At 36.6% G+C, this 21445-nt stretch overlaps 1 protein-coding gene across 2 annotated transcripts in view; it reads right to left on the bottom strand.

Moving 5' to 3' along the window:
• Positions 1–21445, bottom strand: part of MTREX (Mtr4 exosome RNA helicase) — a 131246-nt gene that overhangs the window by 5554 nt on the left and 104247 nt on the right. For both annotated transcript variants that reach the window (XM_068535342.1, XM_068535343.1), the window contains exons 22-25: positions 17007–17170; positions 11773–11878; positions 8632–8688; positions 7534–7696 (exon numbers count right to left, since the gene is read on the bottom strand). In XM_068535342.1, coding sequence (XP_068391443.1) covers positions 7534–7696; positions 8632–8688; positions 11773–11878; positions 17007–17170 — 490 coding nt within the window. The remainder of the gene's footprint in view (positions 1–7533; positions 7697–8631; positions 8689–11772; positions 11879–17006; positions 17171–21445) is intronic.

Genomic DNA, 21445 nt, shown 5'->3' with positions numbered 1-21445 from the left:
CTACTACCATTTTACAAGTGAGAAACCCTAGAGGTGGTTAATGCCATTCAGGTTCAGGTTAACAGTTTTACATCTAGGATTAGAAAAGAAATCTGATACCCTCATCGGAAATGGCAGAGAGAACCGTATTAGCCACCCTTTACAGCAATGGCTTCCCTTTAAACTCTGAGGCTAAGAGTTCATGGAAGAAGAATCTTGGACCTTTACAAGCTAAAACCTTTATAAAAGTTGAAGATACTAGTTTGTTTTTGCTGTGACCGAGGCTGAGAAAATTATGGACAGAACCAGGGAAGGAGAAAGCTCAATTAATGGCCCAAATGAGGAAAGGAGAGAGGGAGAGAGAGAGGGAAGGAAAAAGAGAGAGAAAGCAGGTCTGAATGGCATCTGGAGGACAGTTACCTGGGTGAGACAGGATAAAAATGCACAAAACAGCTTGAAGTTGCAATGGGAGAAAGGATGGGGCTGAAAGCAAAACCATGAAGCAAACACAACCAACCGGCTTTACAAATATGGGTAAGAAGAGGATTAGCCTATTCCCTAGGAACAGGAGGCTGCCAGATGGACACCAGCCACTGTAGGATCAGAAGGGGGCATCTCCTAGCTCCACTGGTAAATTCATGACTTGAAAAATGGACAGCACCTCTTTATCTCTTCCCCTGGATGAGTGTTTCAGCTCCTACTCCCTCTGCCATTGGGCACCCATGTGCAGGCACAAGCAACACAACAAGGGCAGGTAAGGAGCCTATCCCCCACCCACTGCGTCCCAGGAGGAACGGTGCTCCTCTACTGCTTAAAAATCTTTTGATACCATTAATGCAAATGCTAGTAGGAGCACTGGTGAGTCTGCTTCAGTCCGGATTCAAACATAAGGTTCTGGATGGTCCATGTGTGATATTTCTGTATTAGGATAATCACTTGTAGACCCTAAGTTTTATCTTTAAAGGTATTATTTCACAAACTTCAGTCATTAGCATATCACTCATTTTTGCTGTAACACTTTTTACTTAAGTAAATGAAAGCTGCTCACTTATTTTTTATAAATAGGCCATAATTATAAAAACAACTGTTACAAACACGAAACTGCTATCAATTCCAGCTAGATACTATTGCCAACAAAAAGTTGATCACCCAGATATATTATAGGCACCTCAAACTCAACAGTTCCCAAAAGTAAACTCAATACTTTCCTTCCAAATCTTCTCTATTAACATATTAAAAACTTTAAGTTTACTCATCTATAAAGTGGAGATAACAAGAATTCCTATACCTAAATGGGGTTATTGTGAGAAATGAATGAAATAATGCATGTAGGGTGCTTAACAAGTGTCAGTAACACAACAGGAGCTCAATAAATGTTGGCTATATTCGTTATTTCTGTTCTCAGGTGCTAGGAATGCTGAGCTCCAGTCCTGCTCTCACTGGAAGAGGAAATCCAGTCGCAGTAACTTCTGGGTGTCTAGAGAGAGGGTGGGGGCTGGAATGTAATGAAAGTAATGAATATTGCATGACTCACGCAGCCAGATATTAAATGTGTATTTTGCAAACACTTCTATTTGAAGAGAATTAAATTAGGTAATGGTTAAAAATGTAAATATATATAGGACTTTAAAAAGGAACAGAGTGTATTTCACAGGTCATTTAGAATTGAAAAGAAATCCTTTATAAATCTTCTGCTGCGCAGGGTATCGGAGAGGCAGGTGCCCTGGCTCACAAACTCTGTTTTGACTGATTTCAAATGTGTACTGGGAATCACAGATAACCTGATATTGTTTTGGTATTTCTACAAATTGAGAAACTCATGTTAATAGCCAGGATCTGCAAAAGCTATCAGAGGCCAAACCACATGAAGTATATTGCTAAGATAAGCTAAAGAAACTAAACGAACGTCTGAGCGAGCGAGCACTGCCACACTTTGTAAGCACTCCCACTCAATTTCTGGAAAATGAGTTCTGACAGTTTCAGATGACATGAGAACAATTAAGAAAATGAGGCCAGGTGGTACAGGGTTGCACATAAAATGGCTGTGGCTGCTGGCCTCAGTCTTGTCAACAAATCACTGTGTGTGTACAAACACTGTCCATAGCTGCCTGCAGCGTAAAGGGGATGAATGAAGCCTACGGTGAAGAAGTGAATTACCCAGCATACTTCCTACCTACTGCAGTTCTCTGTAATACAAGGGTTCTCCTTACTCCCAGGTTTGGAAATCATTCTGCCTCATCAATCAGGACCACCTAGATTAAGTGTTAGATAAGAGATACAAAGCCATGACCCATCCCCCCAGGCTATCTGAAGCTGACCAGAAACATACACAGTAACAACCTAACGGTTTGTTACAAATCTTTTTTTCTGGTCTTGCCAGAGTGGAAAGCAGAACTGAATTCCTACTAGTCACTGCCTTTTGAAGAAAAATTGTGGTAAAATACACATAAAATTTACCACTTTAAAGCATGTACACCAGTGTCACTGCCTGTTTTTATCCTCAGATTTACATCACCACTCTGGAAAAAACTCACAGTGAGATATAATTCACATGGCATAAAATTCACCCTTTTAATTAAGTGTACAAATTCAGTGGTTTTGGGTATATTTGGAATTGTACAACCATAATCACTATCTAATTTTAGAATCTTCTTATCACTCAAAAAGAAACCCATATCCATTAAGCAGTCACACTCCTCCCCCCTTCCACCAGCCCATGGCAACCACAAGTCTACTTTCTGTCTCTACAGATTTGCCTATTCTGGACATTTCACATAAATGAAATTGTACAATAGGTGGCTTTCGTGTCTACCTTCTTTCACTTAGACCCTTAATCTGGTCAAAGTTCATCCATATTTTAGCATGAATCAGTACTTCACTTTTTTTTTATAGTAGAATACTGTCCCATTATATGGATAAAACACAATTTATTCACCCACTGATGGACATTTGAGCACACATGCTTTAAGGGTAATTTTATAAACATCAGGCTCATGAGGTTCTTAACATCATTCTAATTGAGGATTGAAATCAACACATTTCTTTATCTGGAGAGGTATTTATTTCTACCTCCAGCTTTCTGGCATTCACAAAAGTGGTTCCCCACAGTTCACGCCCTGAATCTGATTTAATAACTCCTATCTAAGTGGTTATTGAGGCCTGAGGTTAGGATCATAATTATATTTTCCTGCAATCATTTACCACTAGATCCCAGCTTAGGCTGAAAACATTCCTGGAGGGCAGAGACTGTTGCTTGCACTGCACCCAGCACAATTCCTGATCCCACTAGGGTCTCAGTTAATTATTCATTAAATGAGTAAGTATCAGGTACTAATTCTTAAGTCATTTAGTACTAAAACTGTGCCAAAATTTAAACACAGAATAGATACATACTAATAGAATGTTACTCTATTATTATTAGCAAAAAAGTATTTTAAAAAAACAAATCCATTGGAAAATCCCTTCTAACACTGATGTACCCTCTCCTAAGAAAGGGTAAAACTATGCTAGTGGAAAGGCATTTGAGAAGACCATGTGGTGGGGGCAGAGAGTAGGAATGTGCCAAACAGCATTTGCTTTAAAAACCTAGGACAGGGACTTCCCTGGTGGCGCAGTGGTTAAGAATCCACCTGCCAATGCAGGGGACATGGGTTCGAGCCCTGGTGCGGGACGATCCCACATGCCGCGGAGCAACTAAGCCTGTGTGCCACAACTACTGAGCCTGCGCTCTAGAGCCCACGAGCCACAACTACTGAGCCTGTGTACCACAACTACTGAAGACCGTGTGCCCTAGAGCCTGCGAGCCACAACTACTGAAGCCCGCGTGCCCTAGAGCCTGCAAGCCACAACTACTGAGCCTGTGTGCCACAACTACTGAAGCCCGCACACTCTAGGAACCACATGCTGCAACTACTGAGCCCGCACGCCTCAACTACTGAAGCCTGTGCGCTCTAGGACCTGTGAACTGCAACTCCTGAGCCCGCGTGCCACAACTACTGAAGCCTGCGCGCCTAGAGCCCATGCTCCACAACAAGAGAAGCCACCTCAATGAGAAGCCCACGCACTGCAACAAAGAGTAGCTCCCGCTCGCCGCAACTAGAGAGAAAAGCCTATGCAAAGCAACAAAGACCCAACGCAGCCAAAAACAAATCAAAACAAAAAAAACCTATGACAGGCAGAAGTACAGTAAACACTTTCAAGTGATAATTCGTCATAGGAGCTTTCCTGATGACATGTGCTTAGTGGAAAGCAAATCCTTCATGCACAGTGAAGACTACAATATTGTTTTTGTATAGACAGAAATAAATAGCAATGGCCCTGTCTAGGTTACAATGGATCTATTACAATGGATCAGTAGACTGAAACCCTAGGCTGTAGCCCATACAGATATATTTTTAATTGTTATCCAAATTTAATTGATGGAAATAAGAAACGATTATATTCTATCATTTTTTCCAGGGTGATAACAGAGGCAATAATTATTTATGTGAAGTGTTCAAAATTCCTCAACTGAATCACAGTATAAACTCTTCTCTTACATCAGACATCCCCCAAACATATGGTGTTAATCATTACAATGTTAACTAGCTCCAGCTAATGTTTGAAAAATACTTAAAACTACTCCTGAGGCTCATGACATGACATGATCAGACACTTGACCAGAGCACATTAAAAAGTTCCAATGCAGTCATTTTCTGCCTGTAAGAATAAAGACACACTATACTATGGGCTAGAGCTTTGATTATAGTATTTTTCCAATTATATAAAGCATGTACAGTAACAAGATGAGGAGAGAATGGCAATTCTGAAATGGACGCACTAAACAACATAGTAAAAAGAAAAAAAGGAAAAAAAAACGTTGTGGCGGGGAGACATGGTATGCTAGAGAAAAAAATATCCTAAGTAAATCAAGGTTCTCAGTTATTTTTTTGCTGTTTAATTACATAATTTGCTTTTATGAGCTATCCCAATTTTAGAAAGAAAAGGTATAGCTGATATAATGGTATCATGAAAACTGTGTTGATGTTAGACTCAATTTCAAGTCATAAACTGAATCCCTCAATTTTTAATCTTAGATTTCTCAGCAAACTGTGACACTGAAATAGCCTCAAGGAATTGAAATAGATTTCGGGAATTAGATTTCAGGAACTGAAATAGATTTCAGGAATTGCTAGTATGTTGCGGAAAACATCAACTCATAGGTGGCAGAAATACAAACCGTCAGGACCTCCCTGGTGGCGCAGTGGTTAAGAATCCGCCTGCCAATTCAGGGGACACGTGTTCGAGCCCTGGTCCGGGAAGATCCCACATGCAGCAGAGCAATTAAGCCCGTGTGCCACAACTACTGGGCCTGCGCTCTAGAGCACGTGAGCCACAACTACTGAAGCCTGTGTGCCTAGAGCCCGTTCTCTGCAATGAGAAGCCACCGCAATGAGAAGCCTGCACACCGCAACGAAGAGTAGCCCCCACTCGCTGCAACTGGAGAAAGCCCGTGTGCAGCAATGAAGACCCAACCCAGCCAAACATAAATTAATTAATTAATTAATTAAAAAAAAATACAGACTGTCTTCAATTTAGCAGTTTAGGATTTATCTGCCATACTGTGGTAACTTTTTCATTTAAGTACATAGAAAAATAATCCACAAAGGTAATTTTATAAGGCTTCCTATATTTCTAGGCCTATTGTCCCTTCATTTTTCTTAAACAAACAAAACAAAACAAACAGTACACCACTATTGTTTTATGCCATTGTGTTTGCCTTCTCAGAGAAGCAGATATACAAATATGAGCTATTACATTAACAAGTCATAGAATTTAGGCACAGAACAGTGATTAGTTTCATCCTTATGTTCCAAAAAGAAGTTAGACTGAAGAGTGGTGATGCTGTACTTGATTGCCTTTGTGTCTCTGAAACACACAAGCTGTCATACATCTATCTGGGTTTCTGCGTGTTAAGCAATGTTCACAGGTGAGATGAGGATGTCATGCTTCCCTCTTCTCACAGCCTCAACAGTAGCTACCCACCATCAATTATTATAGACCTTATTACCATTCCTACAAGCATGAATTTTCAGTGGATAGAGACGGTATAATTTTAGGTAGTCGTTAAGAAGTCTCTAGGTGGTCCAAAACTCAAAGATAAGGTATTATGGTTCTTAGATGAAGTTATCAACTATCATGTGCTTGTAGTCACAGAGGCCAGAATTCAAATCATAGTGCCATCATGTAGTACATACACCTCCATGACCTTGACCAAATTATTTACCTTTTAAAAATCAGTTTCCTTGCACAAAGTGCAAATAATATCTACTCTGATGTGCTACTTTGGTGATTAGATCTAAATTATATAAAATGCTTATTAGCACAACTCCTGACACACAGTAGTTACCTAATAAATAATGACCACCCTGGTAACAGAATACAGTATTCAGAAAAAGATTCTGGGACCATAACACTAATGACCATTTAATGGAGGCTTAGAAATAAACTTTAGGGAAAGGACCAGAACAGCACACCGTAATTAAAAAATAATATACTGTAAACTATAATATTTAAAACCTTAAAACCCATTAAAATTCAATGTAGTGGGGCTTCCCTGGTGGCGCAGTGGTTGAGAGTCTGCCTGCCAGTGCAGGGGACACGGGTTCGAGCCCTGGTCTGGGAAGATCCCACATGCTGCGGAGCAACTGGGCCCGTGAGCCACAATTACTGAGCCTGCGCATCTGGAGCCTGTGCTCTGCAGCAGGAGAGGCCGTGATAGTTGAGAGGCCCGCACACCGCGATGAAGAGTGGCCCCCGCTTTCCACAACTGGAGAAAGCCCTCGCGCAGAAACGAAGACCTAACACAGCCATAAATAAATAAATTTTAAAAAAAATTCAATGTAGTGAAGTAAAGGCTCATAGTTGATTCTGTTGCAGAGATTCATAAACTCAGTAATCTATTAGTCTTTAATAATATTGGGTAAAAAGCATAGTATACACACAATCGGTGTGTAACACAATCCACCATTATAAATATCTACAATCTGCGTTAAGCCAATCTTTTTGCAATGAATACAGCATTTCTAAATATGGTTTTCTTTAAATATTGTGCTTATTATTTGCTTCTTGTAATTCACTTATAATTACTCCTTATATATTCCCTTTACCTTTACTTCTTCATTTAAAATTTTTCTTCAGTTGAGTAACAGTTCTGATTGCTTTTAGAAATGCAATGATGGACAGCATTTTTAGCTCTGCTATTTTTTGGTGGAATTGCATAGCAAGCCATTAGGTTATTACTAAGAGAATAAAACCAAAAGTAAAAATACCCACATAAATAGGCCTTATCTGTGATTGCAGAGACTCTGGCACAGGATCATAAACTGTTATAATGAGCAGACTGAGCTTATAATACAAAGGATTCGTGGAGAATATTTTTGATTTACATAGGCAGATTTCCTTTTATTATCAAAAATTAAAAATAATATATTATTCTTGTTTAGTAAATCAATGCCATCCTAAGTATATTTCTTATATCAGAAAGAAATGTATGTGTACAAAATTTAACCATACCTTCAAAGACATCTGTCATTTTGCAGATATGGGCAAATGTAGCTCCAGTTGCCCAGGTATATACTACATCCATTAAGTGAGGTTTAAATGAGCTTAGGTAAGTCTCCTCATCAATTTCCAATTTGGCTTCTGCTGAAACTTTTGCAATTCTTTTAGCACATTCCTTTGAAGATAAAAGATATACTTAAAATTTCTTACTTAAGATCTCCCATATCACTTTTTCTTTAGGTTTCCAAAGTCAGTATTCTACAAGGTTCCTTTTTCTTCCTAGGTAATAAGCCTGCAATTTGGATACTCTGCTTCTAAGTAGCCACAGTGCCTGTTCCACTGCTGAGTAAAAAATGTAAATCTTAATATTTCCTTTTCCTTACAATAGGAAGTTAGATTTCATTCTTTTCTCCTTGGTAATCGAGAAGGTCAAAAACTCCTAGGCCTATTAAGACTTCCCTGATTCTGGAAGTTTAAATTTCTTAGTAATATTAAGGAATGTTAAATGTTCCATTAAAGGGGCCTTCTTTTATGATTCACTTTTCATTCCTCTCTTGCAGTGTCTTATAGTTCATCTTTCCCTGTCTAATGTTGAAAAGACAGATAAAACCATTCTTCCTAAGAAAAATAATAAAAGAGACCAATTCATTACTATAAACTACTGTGGCTTTGAGGATCCAGAAATAAATCATTTCTTAGGCTAAAACAGATTTTAAAACCTGATTTTAAAATTTGTTGTAAACTGAGATGGAAAAATGTATAAAAAAGTAGGCTAACTAAATCTATCAAGATGCTATTCTTAACACCAAGGAAAACGATGCAGACACTGAATTGCTGGTATAGCCTATCTACACTATGCAATGTTAAATCTGTGCTCACAGCAACTCTATATAACTTAACATTCTGGTGAGGGAGAATGTTTGATTTTTAAAATAAAAATTACAAATGATGTTATCAAAACAGCAGTAAATGACAAGATTAACATCAAATGATATATTTAATCCTGAAAGAAGCTGTCTCTGTGGAAAAATAAATATTATGATTAGACTGTCACAAATGTTTATTTCACAACATACTATTCATAAAATATGTAGTTCAAAAAAATCTTACCTGCATTTGACGAAGTGGTCCTGCTAATTGCTCTGTTAATTTGGGCATCTCACTAGACTATAAAAGAAAAGGAAGATTGTATGTAAAACCCAAGTTTAAAATGCAGTGTATACTATCTGCTTTTATAAACAAAACAAAGCTTTCATGATATCCATTAATTTCAAATTATAAGACCTCAGTCATTAGCATTTACTTTCTAATCAACTTAGTTTGTGTAAGCAAAATTACCACTCCTCTCATCCTGAATTATACTATTCTCTTATATTTCAGAGGAAAATATTACACTGCTAAATTTGCAAAGTGTGCTAAACTAGCTATTTTCTGTGACCATAAATGGAACTGAAGAAGAGAAAATATTATAAACATGCATAGTAGTTTAGTTACATCAACATTTATAAACTGTTGTATCATACTTTGATTTTTGAAACAGTTTGGCTTCTAGGCAACTCTCACTCTGTGGAAACTAAAAATCTTGGAGAAAGAACATTAGAAATAATGTCCTCAATTTTAGTTTTACCCAGATGTTTCTAGCTCTCTAACCACTTTTAAAATATTTAAAAGTTTAGATGAGTTTCAGTATTCTTGTCTTCCCACTAGTGGAAAGTCTATCAATTTCTCAATTAGAATAATAAGAGTTTCAGGTCTATTACTAACTAGTCAAATAAACTTGGACAAGCTGCTTGAATTCTGTGTTAGTTTCTTATGCTGTCAAAGAGTGTAAGGTCCTCAAAACCTATAGACTTGTGATTAGAATAAAGTTATTATTAAGGAACAAATTTTGACAAAGATAGACTTACTATACAAAAATAAAATTATTACAAGAAAGGTATGTATGTAGATATGTATGTATGTATGTGTGAGACAGAATTTAAAGTAATTATAGGTAAATTTTAAAAAAGCAACTATAGGTTAGTTGTAATAGATCTGCCTTTATTTTGAGCATCAGTATTTATACAGGACTTGGTTTTGATTTGTATCATGAATGAACTCCGCATCTCAGTTTAGTGAAAAGTACACAAGATTTAAATGTCTTTGACATTGTGTCCATTCACAATCAACAGTTACTGATCTCTTCCCCTCTCCTGGTCACTGTAAGTAGAAGGCACTGGTCCTGATGTAAGTAAGCTACGTGTCATTTTACCAATATTCTCCTACCAGGTGAGTGCAGTTTACTCCCTATCTCTCCTTTAGGTCTCAGTACAAAATGGCACTCTATCAGTGAGGCCTTTTCTAATCACCTTACTTAAAACAGTAACCCCAGCCCTCGTAACAATTTCTATCTGCCTCCTCTGCTTCACTTTTCTCCAAAACCCTCATCACCTTTTGTCATAATGTGTGTATTTTATTTCTTTATTGTTTATCTTCATCAACTAGCATACATGAAAGTATCATGAAAGCAAAAATTTCTGCTGTCTTTCTAGTGTCTAGGTATCTGCATTGCACAGCGGGTGCTTAATAAATATTTGTAAGATACTTGATATTTATATTATAAACACTGTGTAATCTTTAAATTACTTCTAATGATATAAAAAATAAGGGGGCACAGTATTAGAAACAACACGTTTTAAAACAGAAGTTATCAGCATTTATGACAAGTATCTTCCTATATTTACCTTCCTTTCTGGCTAGAAAACATACTTTTAAAGTATCAACAGAATTCCACGGTACTTTCAGTACAATTATCCATTTTGATGTTGAAAGGCACCACCACAAGAATTGATGACACTACATATAACATAGCGGGGCTTCACTGAACAAATCTTAACTACATTTAGTGACATCTTGCCCCAAGATTTAAGAGTTGTGTTTTGGCTAGGCCCAACTCCGGTGAAGAGGTAACATACATGGCCTCTCAGAAGACAGGATTTTTTTTTACTGCCACATTAAAAAAAAGCACAGTATAAGAAATTAGCCACATGACAAAGTTTGACACAGGCAGAAGATCACCAATCCCCAAATAATCTCTTAACCTTATATCTGTTCAAAGAAAACTGGACAAACATTCTAAACAATTACCTTGGAAATTAATGTAATAAAATTTTGAACCTAAGGAAAACAACAGCCAAACATAATATTTTGTAAAGAAATGCATTCCTCACATGCAAATTAAATTACTTCATGGGTGCACAGCAGGCATTCTTACGAGAGCATAAATCATTTTTGGATCACTGTCCTATTTGTAATCATTGCCACTGCAGTTGTAATTCTGATCTGTAATCAGAGAGCTGAGAGAAAATACCTACCTCCTCCAAGAAGTTATGTATTTGATCTGATTAATAAATAAGGAAATAGTTAATGGATAAACAGATCGACAGCAGAACTGCAAAACAAATTTGTCTTACGCAATTTACTTTTTTAAAAGTTAAACTAAGTGTACATGGTAAAAGTTTCTCTAAAAATTTATATAATAGCAACATTATTTTTAGAAGGTAAATGTGCTTGTCTTACTCTTATTTTGTCAATTTTATACACAATGAATAAAGTTTTGAATTTGAAATGTGAAACATGCATTTTACTTTTAAAAATAAATCATACTGGCTTTTGCAATAAAGTAAACGATGATTAGTGTCCTTCTGGTCCATCCGGCATTTCATTTTTTGATTTCTTAAGAGCTGGTGAAAGTCAACTAACTACTCACATGAAAAAATTACTGCCAAGCCAGTGATGAGGATCGTATGGCCATTATCTCAAATCTTGCCAATGAAAACTAAGACTTCAGCCTCTAGTACAATCAGCTGCCTCACAGTTATTCTCCAAAATTGAGAGGAGGAATATTAATTCAACCTCACTCCCTTTTCATTTTTACTAGTTTTGCCTAATTTTACCTTTTCTTTTTCCTTCTAGACTGTCTGACTAAGCTAGACCTTCAAATAATGCACTGGGTTATAGAACAAATTTTTAACTTGGAATCTGATTAATGATGATTGTCTATAAATAAAATTCTAGTTTACTTTCTTTTCTGATAATATACATTTAATTACTTCTCTCTTACTAAATTTGGGTTATAGTTACATTGATTTCTAATAACATTACCTATAATATATAAATATGCAGGCATATTTTAAAAATTAAAATACCCATAATATTAAATTATAAGACATGTAAATTAACAAATAACATGTGCTAAATCTATTAACTCACATTCTCTTGAAACACAAAGCAGCTTAGTAGTGCCGTTGCCTGTTCTGCAGATAGGTCATTGAAAAGGCCATTAAACATCATCTCAGTTAGAAGGAGCTCATCAGCACTATACCACCATGAACAAACAAACAAAAAATAGGGAGTAAACTCCAAATGTCAGAATATAAAAACACACACATGTACTCACACATCCTTAAGATATAGTTTTAAATAAAATATGTTATTTGAACATGAGGACTAGTCAGTGAGGAGTGACAAAGATTTTTAACTAAGGAAATGGCAGGTCTTTATATTTACCAATATATGAATAATAAACGTGAAATGGGTGTTTCCTATAAAGAGCCCATTCTAGCAAATACCAAAATGCAGATATTCATTGAAATAAAGAATCATTTCTTAACTCTCAGAATACCAGAAAAATTAGTCATTAGCATTTATTACCTAGGTCCAAGGACCTTTTAAATGGTTTTCAACTCAATTCAATTATTTTACAAATAATTTAAAAAATAGACAATGAAAAACAACTTTATAGAAATCTTAATTAGAATGTACCCATAGCAGATACACATTTTATTCACAGTTTCCTAGTGTTGAGAATGTTATAAATTGCTGCTCATCAAGACTGTTATCTATGAATTTGGAGTATATCCATCTAGTAAATACAATTTCAGATTTCAAACATATCTATAATAGGTACTAGCTTATCATTTTCTGTTTCTTCTTGCACTTGCATTGTCAAAACATACTACTGACTCCAGATTTTAAATACATCTCTTTTAGGTTCTAGCTTACCCTTACTTTTGGTTCTTCTTTTGCATCATCTAAAAACAGTATTTTAAAAGACTATGACAAGTCATAATTTCACTGAAGAGAGAAAGGCCATCTTCTTTGCTCCATAATTGTACATTTTCACATTCAGATTAAAAAAATTTTTTTATTTTATATTGGAGTATCGTTGATTTACAACATTGTGTTAGTTTCAAGTGTGCAGCAAAGTAATTTAGTTATACATATATCAATACATATATCTATTCTTTTTCAGATTCTTTTCACATATAGGTTATTACAGAGTATTGAGTAGAGTTCCCTGTGTTATACAGTAGGTCCTTGTTGATTATCTATTTTATATATAGTAGTATCTGTATGTTAATCCCAACCTCCTAATATATCTGCCCTTACCCCCCAGCCCACCTTTCCCCTTTGGTAACCATATGTTTGTTTTCAAAGTCTGTGAGTCTGTTTCAGTTTTGTAAATAAGTTCATTCGTATCGTTTTTTAGATTCCACGTGGTGTAAGAGATATCATATGGTATTTGTCCTCCTCTGTCTTAGTTCACTTAGTATGATAATCTCTAGGTCCATCCATGTTGCTGCAAATGGCATTATTTCATTCTTTTTTTATGGCTGAGTAATATTCCATTGTATATATGTACCTTATCTTCTTTATCCATTCATTTGTAGATGGACATTTAGGCTGATTCCATGTCTTGGCTATTGTAAATAGTGCTGCAATGAACACTGGGGTGCCTGTATCTTTTCGGAGTATGATATATGCCCAGGAGTGAGACTGCTGAATCATATGGTAGCTCTATTTTTAGTTTTTTTTTTTTTTTGAGATTTATTTTATTATTTATTTTATTTATTTTTGGCTGCATCGGGTCTTCGTTGCGGCGTGTGGGCTTCTCTCTAGTTGTGGCGTGCGGGTTTTCTCCCTCTAGTTGTGTCGTGCATGCTCCAGGGCGCGTGGGCTCTGTAGCTGGGGCACGCGGGTTCCAGACCACATGGGCTCTGTAGTTTGCAGCACGCAGGCTCTCTAGTTGAGGTGCGCAAGCTCAGCAGTTGTGGCCCTTGGGCTTAGTTGCCCCGCGGCATGTGGGCTCTTAGTTCTCTGACCAGGATTGAACCCACGTCCCCTGCATTGTAAGGCAGATTCTTTACCACTGGACCACCAGGGAAGTCCCTCTATCTTTAGTTTAAGGAACTTCCATACTGTTCTCCATAGTGGCTGTACCAATTTACATTCCCAGCAACAGTGTAGGAGGGTTCGCTTTTTTCTACACCCTCTCCAGAATTTGTTTGTAGACTTTTTGACGATGGCCATTCTGGCCAGTGAGAGGTTATACCTCATTGTACTTTTGATTTGCATTCCTCTAATAATTAGTGATGTTGAGCATCTATTGATGTGCTTTTTGCCATCTGTATGTATTCTTTGGAGAAAAGTCTATTTAGATCTTCTGCCCATTTGACTGGGTTGCTTGTTTTTTTTGTTATTGAGCTGTTTGTGTATTTTGGGGATTAATCCCTTGTTGGTGGAACTGTTTGCAAATATCTTCTCCCATTCTGTGGGTTGTCTTTTCATTTTGCTTATGGTTTCCTTTGCTGTTCAAAAGCTTTTTAAAGTTTAATTAGGTCCCATTTGTTTATTTTTATGTTTATATTATAAAAATAATAGATTTATATTATAAAGATTAGAATTATTTTCATCTCTTCGTCATCTGTTTTTTTATCAATTTCCTTGTATTTACAACTATCTTCAGTATTTGACCAACTAAGAATTGTATCAAGGAAAATTTAGCCACAAATACAAAAGATGAAAGATAAAGTCACAAGTCCGTTTTAGCAAAATGGGATGGCCCAAGTTCTTATCACAAAACATTACATAACTAAGTCCTTTATGTTGACCAGAAAGGAGAGTAAAGTTATAAAAATCTTAAATTTTTCTTCTTGTTCTTAGAAATATATTATTCACTCACTGACTCTTGAGTGTGAGAATTTACCTAGGGTCTGAGATTTTGCTTATATGATCAATTTCACCATCATCACTTTGCCTCGAGTGCTTTTTGTCTCTTTGTGTTAATTTTCTGATTTGCGTAATAATTGCAAAAACATCTTTTTCTGTTATTTTTCTCTTTGCCATGTGGATGACAAATGAAAAATTCTGAATTCTCAACTGTGTTCAACGAAAGCTGAAAAAAGACTACAGTGATGGTGTCTCTAGAATTCTATAATCAAGGTTCCATAGAGTATCTTACATTTATAAAAGGGTTTAATGGATCCATCCAGTAACTATAAGGGTGTTACTCTTTAAAAAAAAAAAAAAAAAAGAAAAGGAAAAAAGGGCAAATTTCCTACTTTTCATAAGATTTCTAAAAAAGAATAAAGTCATGAACTATCAATGTTTATAAACAGTAATAACTACTCAAAAATAAAGTCAAAAACTAAACATGGGTTCCTAATGGTAAACTGAGAGTTAAGTCAAGACAAAAGGACAAAAATACAAATAAGGCGAGACTACTTCTATAGTCTAATGCGGGAGGCAGATAAGAAAGATAATAATCACAGGACAGCAATTTAATAGAGATTTATATGAAACTCAAAGCAAGTTTCAGAAGATCTTAAAAAAAAATTATGCAGGAACAGGGAGCAAGGAAAAGGTCATGTTAAATAAAAGAAACACCATGTGTGAAATGTGGCAAGAGACAGGATAGAAAGGGAAAGTCAAGAATACACTAAATTATGGAATTTATTCTGAAAGCAATACAGAATCACTGAGAGACTTTTACCAAACAATGACATGGTAGGATTTATGGTTTGGAAAGACTATTCTGAAAGCAAGGGTATAAAGGATGGGTTGTAGAGACTTATTAACAGGATGCACCTTAGTCAGTGGGAATAGTTAAAACAGCACAGAGGTAGGAGAAAACAATCATGAAGATGTGAGAAGAGAGCTAGAAGGAAGAGGAGGAATCTAGGACGACTCCCCAGTTTTTGCCTTTAGTGGCTGGGTCTTATTCAGCAAGACAGACCAGAGGGAGAGGCAAATTTTGGGGGAAAGGTAACGTACTTCGATATGCGATATTGTTATCACTATCTCTCTAAATATTCTTTCTTCTAAGACTAAAACTAGCTGTAGATATCTAACAGAAATTAATTTCTATATTAACTATTAAATATCAATACTACATAACATCACAAAGAAATAATTCCAATAACATTAATTTTGGCATTCAAATCAGTAGATTGGTGTTATAGTCTAAATTTAATCCTGGGTAAATGATTAACCTTATAGTGCCTAGGTTTCTTTAAGTACAAAGTAGGAAAGCTTAATTTTATCACAGCTTAAAGGAAAACTACAAGCCTGTAGGCCAAATCTAACATGAAGAAACGTTTTATTTCGCTTGCACAGGGACTTAAAAAAATAATTTTGAATTAGTCTGTGAACATTTAAAAATCAAGAGATTTCACCAAAAAAAAAAAAATCTGGATTTTTGACTTTTCTAAGTTGAATACTCTGATATCACATTATTCTGTAATAATTAATTGGGGCTGGGTAGTCGCTGACCCCTTCTGGTGGCCTAGAACTGTCCTGTTTGCCACAGAATCTTGGCCCCTGCCGATATCTGAATTCATATCTGAACCAGATGATCAATAAGAACAATATGAATAAGTCTTCATCAGGAATATACAAAACCATCTACAAGGCTTGTAATTCTCTGGCCCCATCCATTAGGGCCTTGGTGAGAACATAAAAACTGTTTCAAGATGTCTTTTATGGACTCATCGAGAATAATGGTCATGACTATGGCAAAATAAGTATCTTCAAGATGATGGCAGTCAAGTGGGACCCTGAGCCAGAACATCTTAAAGAGCCCTTCCAGCATTTTGGACCCATAGAAACAATCAGAGAGAATGAAATGACTTCTGTTTTAACTCATTTAGTTTTAAGGTCATTCGTAATCTGGTAAAAGATTACCAAAATAGACAACAGCTTATATCCAATTTACAAAAGTTTATATCTGATTTCAAGCTGTGGCCTATAATATGCTATACTCTAATACCCTACTGTTAGACCAAAACTTTACATAAAAAAGGATAATGATTATTAGATTAAGTTTCAAGGGGGGAAAATGTTCATAATTGTAAAAATAATTAAAAGTATACAAAAACCATATATAAACTAAGGTTACAATTATGTAAAAAGTCCACAATGCATTAAAATAAAGAAAAAGGAAACATACAGAAGTACTAATGGTGTCTGTGTTAATTAGTAGGATTCAAAAGATTTTTATTCTCCCTTTCTAATTTCTCAACTTCATGATCAGAACCTGTATTTTAATATGGAAGGCACTGTACAACTTTATATTTTTAATATAGCTCCTTTTCCAAAAGATTAATAGCCCTCATTTTAAAAACAGTATCCCATTTTAGAATCAGTTTTCTAGAACCAGGTTTTACCTGCTTATTTCACAAGCCACTCGTCCTTTCATCTCTATGACATCAGAAGACGTAGCAAATCCCAACCTCCTTAAAACACGTTTGCGACATTTGAGCTCATCCATTTGTAGGACAGTTCTTGCTTTCTTTAGTTCTCGCTTTGCGGATTTAATGTCTATTGCAATCTAAGGCATATAAAAGTACAAAAGAAGTTCAGTAATAAGGTAAACAAAATGAAATGGTGTTTAGTCATGAAATGAAACAAAAAATATTATATGGGGGGCCGGGGGACATGCAGGAGAACACAGGAGTTTCTTACTGTCCCAGGATATTACACAAGAGGAATGATGTATCTGAGGTAGCAATGACACCAACTCCAGCTTTTCATCCTTAGGGAATGAGGGGGTAACTCAGAGAATAAGGAAAGAAAGATGAGAGTATATGAATCTTATCTCTCAACTACTTATATTTCCCTTATGATGCCCTGAGAAGTGTTGCTTCTCTTTGCCCTCAAATTGTATAACAAATCTGCCTAAGCTGGAAATGGATTTAGCAAAGAGAATAGGTCTTTATTCTACAGACAGAGATGAATGCCTAAAAGGAAAATGTTATTTTGAGGTCATCCTATAGGGTAGATGAGTTTTAAAATTCCATTAATCAGTAAATATTGCATACTTTTCAACTGTGACAGAGGATGACAGTACAAGAGCAAGAAAACACTGTGATCCTGAAGTGGAGGCTTGAAGTTCAGAAAAACACGGACAGAAAAGTTTAGGGATTGAGAAGTAGAAATTCAAAAGACTTTGGAATTTTGCAGATGATTTATTAAGCTTCAACTGAGGAGCAGAAATGTTGAAGGCAATGATGGTGGTCAGTAACTGATATTTGTTGACAGCTAACTATAAATCCTGTTTCTTCAAGTGCTTTACATTCTTTTAATTCTTACAGCAATCATATAAAGTAGGTAACTAATATTAAATGTGCATTTTACAGATGAGAAAACTGAGGCAGACAGAGATTACCAAGATCAAGATACTGGTCAAGATCACAGAGCTAGTGAGTGATAAAAGATGGGATTCAAACCCAGGCTATCAGACTAAACTCCTAGCAATTATTTACATTGCTATGAACAGATATATTGTCATAATGCTAGGAGGATAAGAAGAAATGCTTTATATGTTAGACAACTCTATACTACCTAGCATGATTTATCAGGCCTATCAGAAAAAAAAAATTTGTCTTCTAAAATTCCTTTAATTGAAGATGCACCTGTATTAGCATAGAAGACTGTGCTAAGTACCCAGAGGCATATAAAGCTTTAGGTTGGTAGAAGACAGTCTACTATTTAAAATTTTTACCATAGTAATTTTTATACTGATTACATGTTGAAATATATTTTGGACATATTGAGCTAAATAAAAATCTTATTAAAACTAATTTCACCTGTTTCTTTTCACTATTTTTTTAAAGTGGCTACTACAGAATTTAAAATTATATTAAGTGGCTTGTATTATATTTCTACTGGATAATGCTGTTCTAGATCTTTTTCTACATACTTTAAAAGAACACAGATAGGGCTTCCCTGGTGGCGCAGTGGTTGGGAGTCTGCCTGCCAATGCGGGGGACACGGGCTCGAGCCCTGGTCCGGGAGGATCCCACATGCCGCGGAGCGGCTGGGCCCGTGAGCCACAACTGCTGAGCCTGCGCGTCTGGAGCTTGTGCTCCGCAACGGGAGAGGCCGCGACGGTGAGAGGCCTGAGCACCGTGATGAAGAGGGGCCCCCGCTCGCCGCAACTGGAGAGGACCCTCGCACAGAAGCGAAGACCCAACACAGCCAAAAAATAAATAAATTAATTAATAAAAAAAAAAAAAAAAAAAAAAAAAGAACACAGATATCCATGTCTGTAAATGAATAAATACACAGGTACAGGGGCTCTTCCCACAGAAGTGAGGTCAGCTTCCTTTTCCACTCAATACAATTAGGATTTCTTTTCCAAAAAGTACATATAAATTTACCTTGGGCTTCCCTGGTGGCGCAGTGGTTGAGAATCTGCCTGCCAATGCAGGGCACACGGGTTCGAGCCCTGGTCTGGGAAGATCCCACATGCTGCGGAGCAACTGGGCCCGTGAGCCACAACTACTGAGCCTGCGTGTCTGGAGCCTGTGCTCCGCAACAAGAGAGGCCGAGATAGTGAGAGGCCCGCGCACCGCGATTAAGAGTGGCCCCCACTCGCCGCAACTAGAGAAAGCCCTCGCACAGAAATGAAGACCCAACACAGCCAAAAGTAAGTAAATTAAAAAAAAAAAAAATTTACCTCATTTTTTTTAATGGCCATGTTGATACCCACTGTGTGGATATGCATAATTCATGTATCTAATTTTCTACTGATGAACACTGAGGTTGTTTACATTCATTTGCTTTTTCAAACAATGCTACAAGAACATCCTTGTACTGCCTCACTTTGTAGTTTCAGTCCGAGAAGTTGGGAAAGCTGAATCAGAGGGTATGAGCACTTAAAATGTTGACAGTTGAGGGGTCAGATTTTGAAGGCTTCCTAGGCAGGGCTAAGGAATGTCAAATTTATCCTGCAGTCGCTAGGAGGTCAGGAGGTCATTTAAAAAAAAAAAGACTTGTTTTTTCCCCCTAAGTTGTTAACTCTTTGTAGTTTTCTTTCATTAAGAAATGCAATATAAGCACATTACAGACAATGGGGGGTGGGTGGGAGTAGGATTACCTACTATAATCTCACTGCCCAAACACAACCACTTAAGGTTTTCCTTTCAGTCTTTTCTGGTGTGCATTTTTACTTTTGCTAAATTGTAATCATAGTCCACAATGATTTCAGGTCCTACTTTTTAAATTTAATGTTCCTGCATAAGCATTTTTTCCATGTATTGCAGTCTTCATAACAAGTTTATTTAGCCAGTCTTTCAACCAGACACTAGGGCCTTTTTGTTATATTTGAGTGGCTCAGATAATGCCTTTCTCTGTGGCTTCAAACCACCTTCTCCGTGGATACTTTCCAGTCACCACTCAACCAAACTCAAGTCTTTCTGTTCCTGTGTTGAAACTGTTAAGGATGATTCTGGTGGTCAGGTACAGAGTAACTGGAAGCAGGGAGGGAGCTGCTGCAATGGTCCCGGTGATAGATGAGGCCAGGATGACAACTGAGTATACTCAAGCTTTTTGTGTCTCAGTTTCCTCATCTTGAGAAGAAACCTTCATGGTGGGCCACAGCGTGGTGTGCTACATGTTCACTGAGAACACACCTGCTGTGCCCAACATGGCACAGGGCCACATCATGTTAGCACACAAAAAGCTAGAAAGGGGCAGTGCTGTAAAACTATGAACTGAACACATTACTCTATTAAGCCAAGAAGTTTCTACTTATATTATTTATTCAATAAATACTAGGCATCTACTTTATAAAAATAGATCATTATGGGAAATATGGAAGAGTACAAATAAGCTAAAATGAAACACCTCAGCCTAAGGAGCTTAAAATCTAGTTTGTGAGACAAGAAGACAAACATGATAAAAGCAGCATGTGATAAAAGCTGAAAAAGCATAATAGCAAGGAGTTATAAACTTCAAGGAGGAAGTGACATTTGTAGATACAAAAGATTCTATTGAAGAGAAGTGGACAGTGGAAAGAAATGTGTTCATTTCAAAAAGCTTTTTCTAAATTCATTATTCAGAATGGCTGTAAGAATGCTTTTACTGGTTAGAGAATATAGCTAGTTAGCCTAAAAAGGTGAACTACTACTTCATACCACTAGGATGGCTATAATTAAAAATACAGACGAAACAAATATCGGTGAAGATGTGGAGAAACTGGAACTTTAATATATTGCTGGTGAGAAGGTAAAATGGTGCAGCCACTTTGGAACACAGTTTGGCAGTTTCTCAAAAAGTTAAACATAGAGTTAAACACAGAGTTACTCACTGACCTGCATTTCTACGCCAATTCCACCCAGGGGAAATGAAAAGATATGTCCACACAAAAATGTGTACATAAATGTTCATAGCAGCATTATTCATAATAGCCAAAAAGTGGAAAAACTCCAAATGTTCATCAACTGATGAGTGGTTAAACAGAATGTGGTATATATATACAATGGAATATTTTTTGGCCATAAAAAAGAATAAAATACAAATTCATGCTACATCATGGATGAATCTTGAAGATATTAGCTAAGTGGAAGAAGGCAAACACAGAGGCCACATATTGTATGATTTTTTTAATATGAAATCTCCAGAATAGGCAAATCCATAGAGGCAGAAAGGAGATTTGTAGTTGCCAGTGGCTGGAGGGTAGGGAAAGGGGGAGTGACTGCTAATTGGTATGAGGCTTCTTTTTGGGGTGATGAGAATGTTCTGGAATTAGACAGTGGTTATAGCTGCAGATATCTGTGAATATACTAAAAACCACTGAATTGTATGCATTAAAAGCGGGGGG

This window comes from Eschrichtius robustus, chromosome 2, assembly GCF_028021215.1.
Source record: "Eschrichtius robustus isolate mEscRob2 chromosome 2, mEscRob2.pri, whole genome shotgun sequence".
Taxonomy (NCBI): Eukaryota; Metazoa; Chordata; class Mammalia; order Artiodactyla; family Eschrichtiidae; genus Eschrichtius; species Eschrichtius robustus.
Note: the sequence above shows the minus strand (reverse complement) of the source record. Positions and strands in the feature narration are given on the sequence as shown.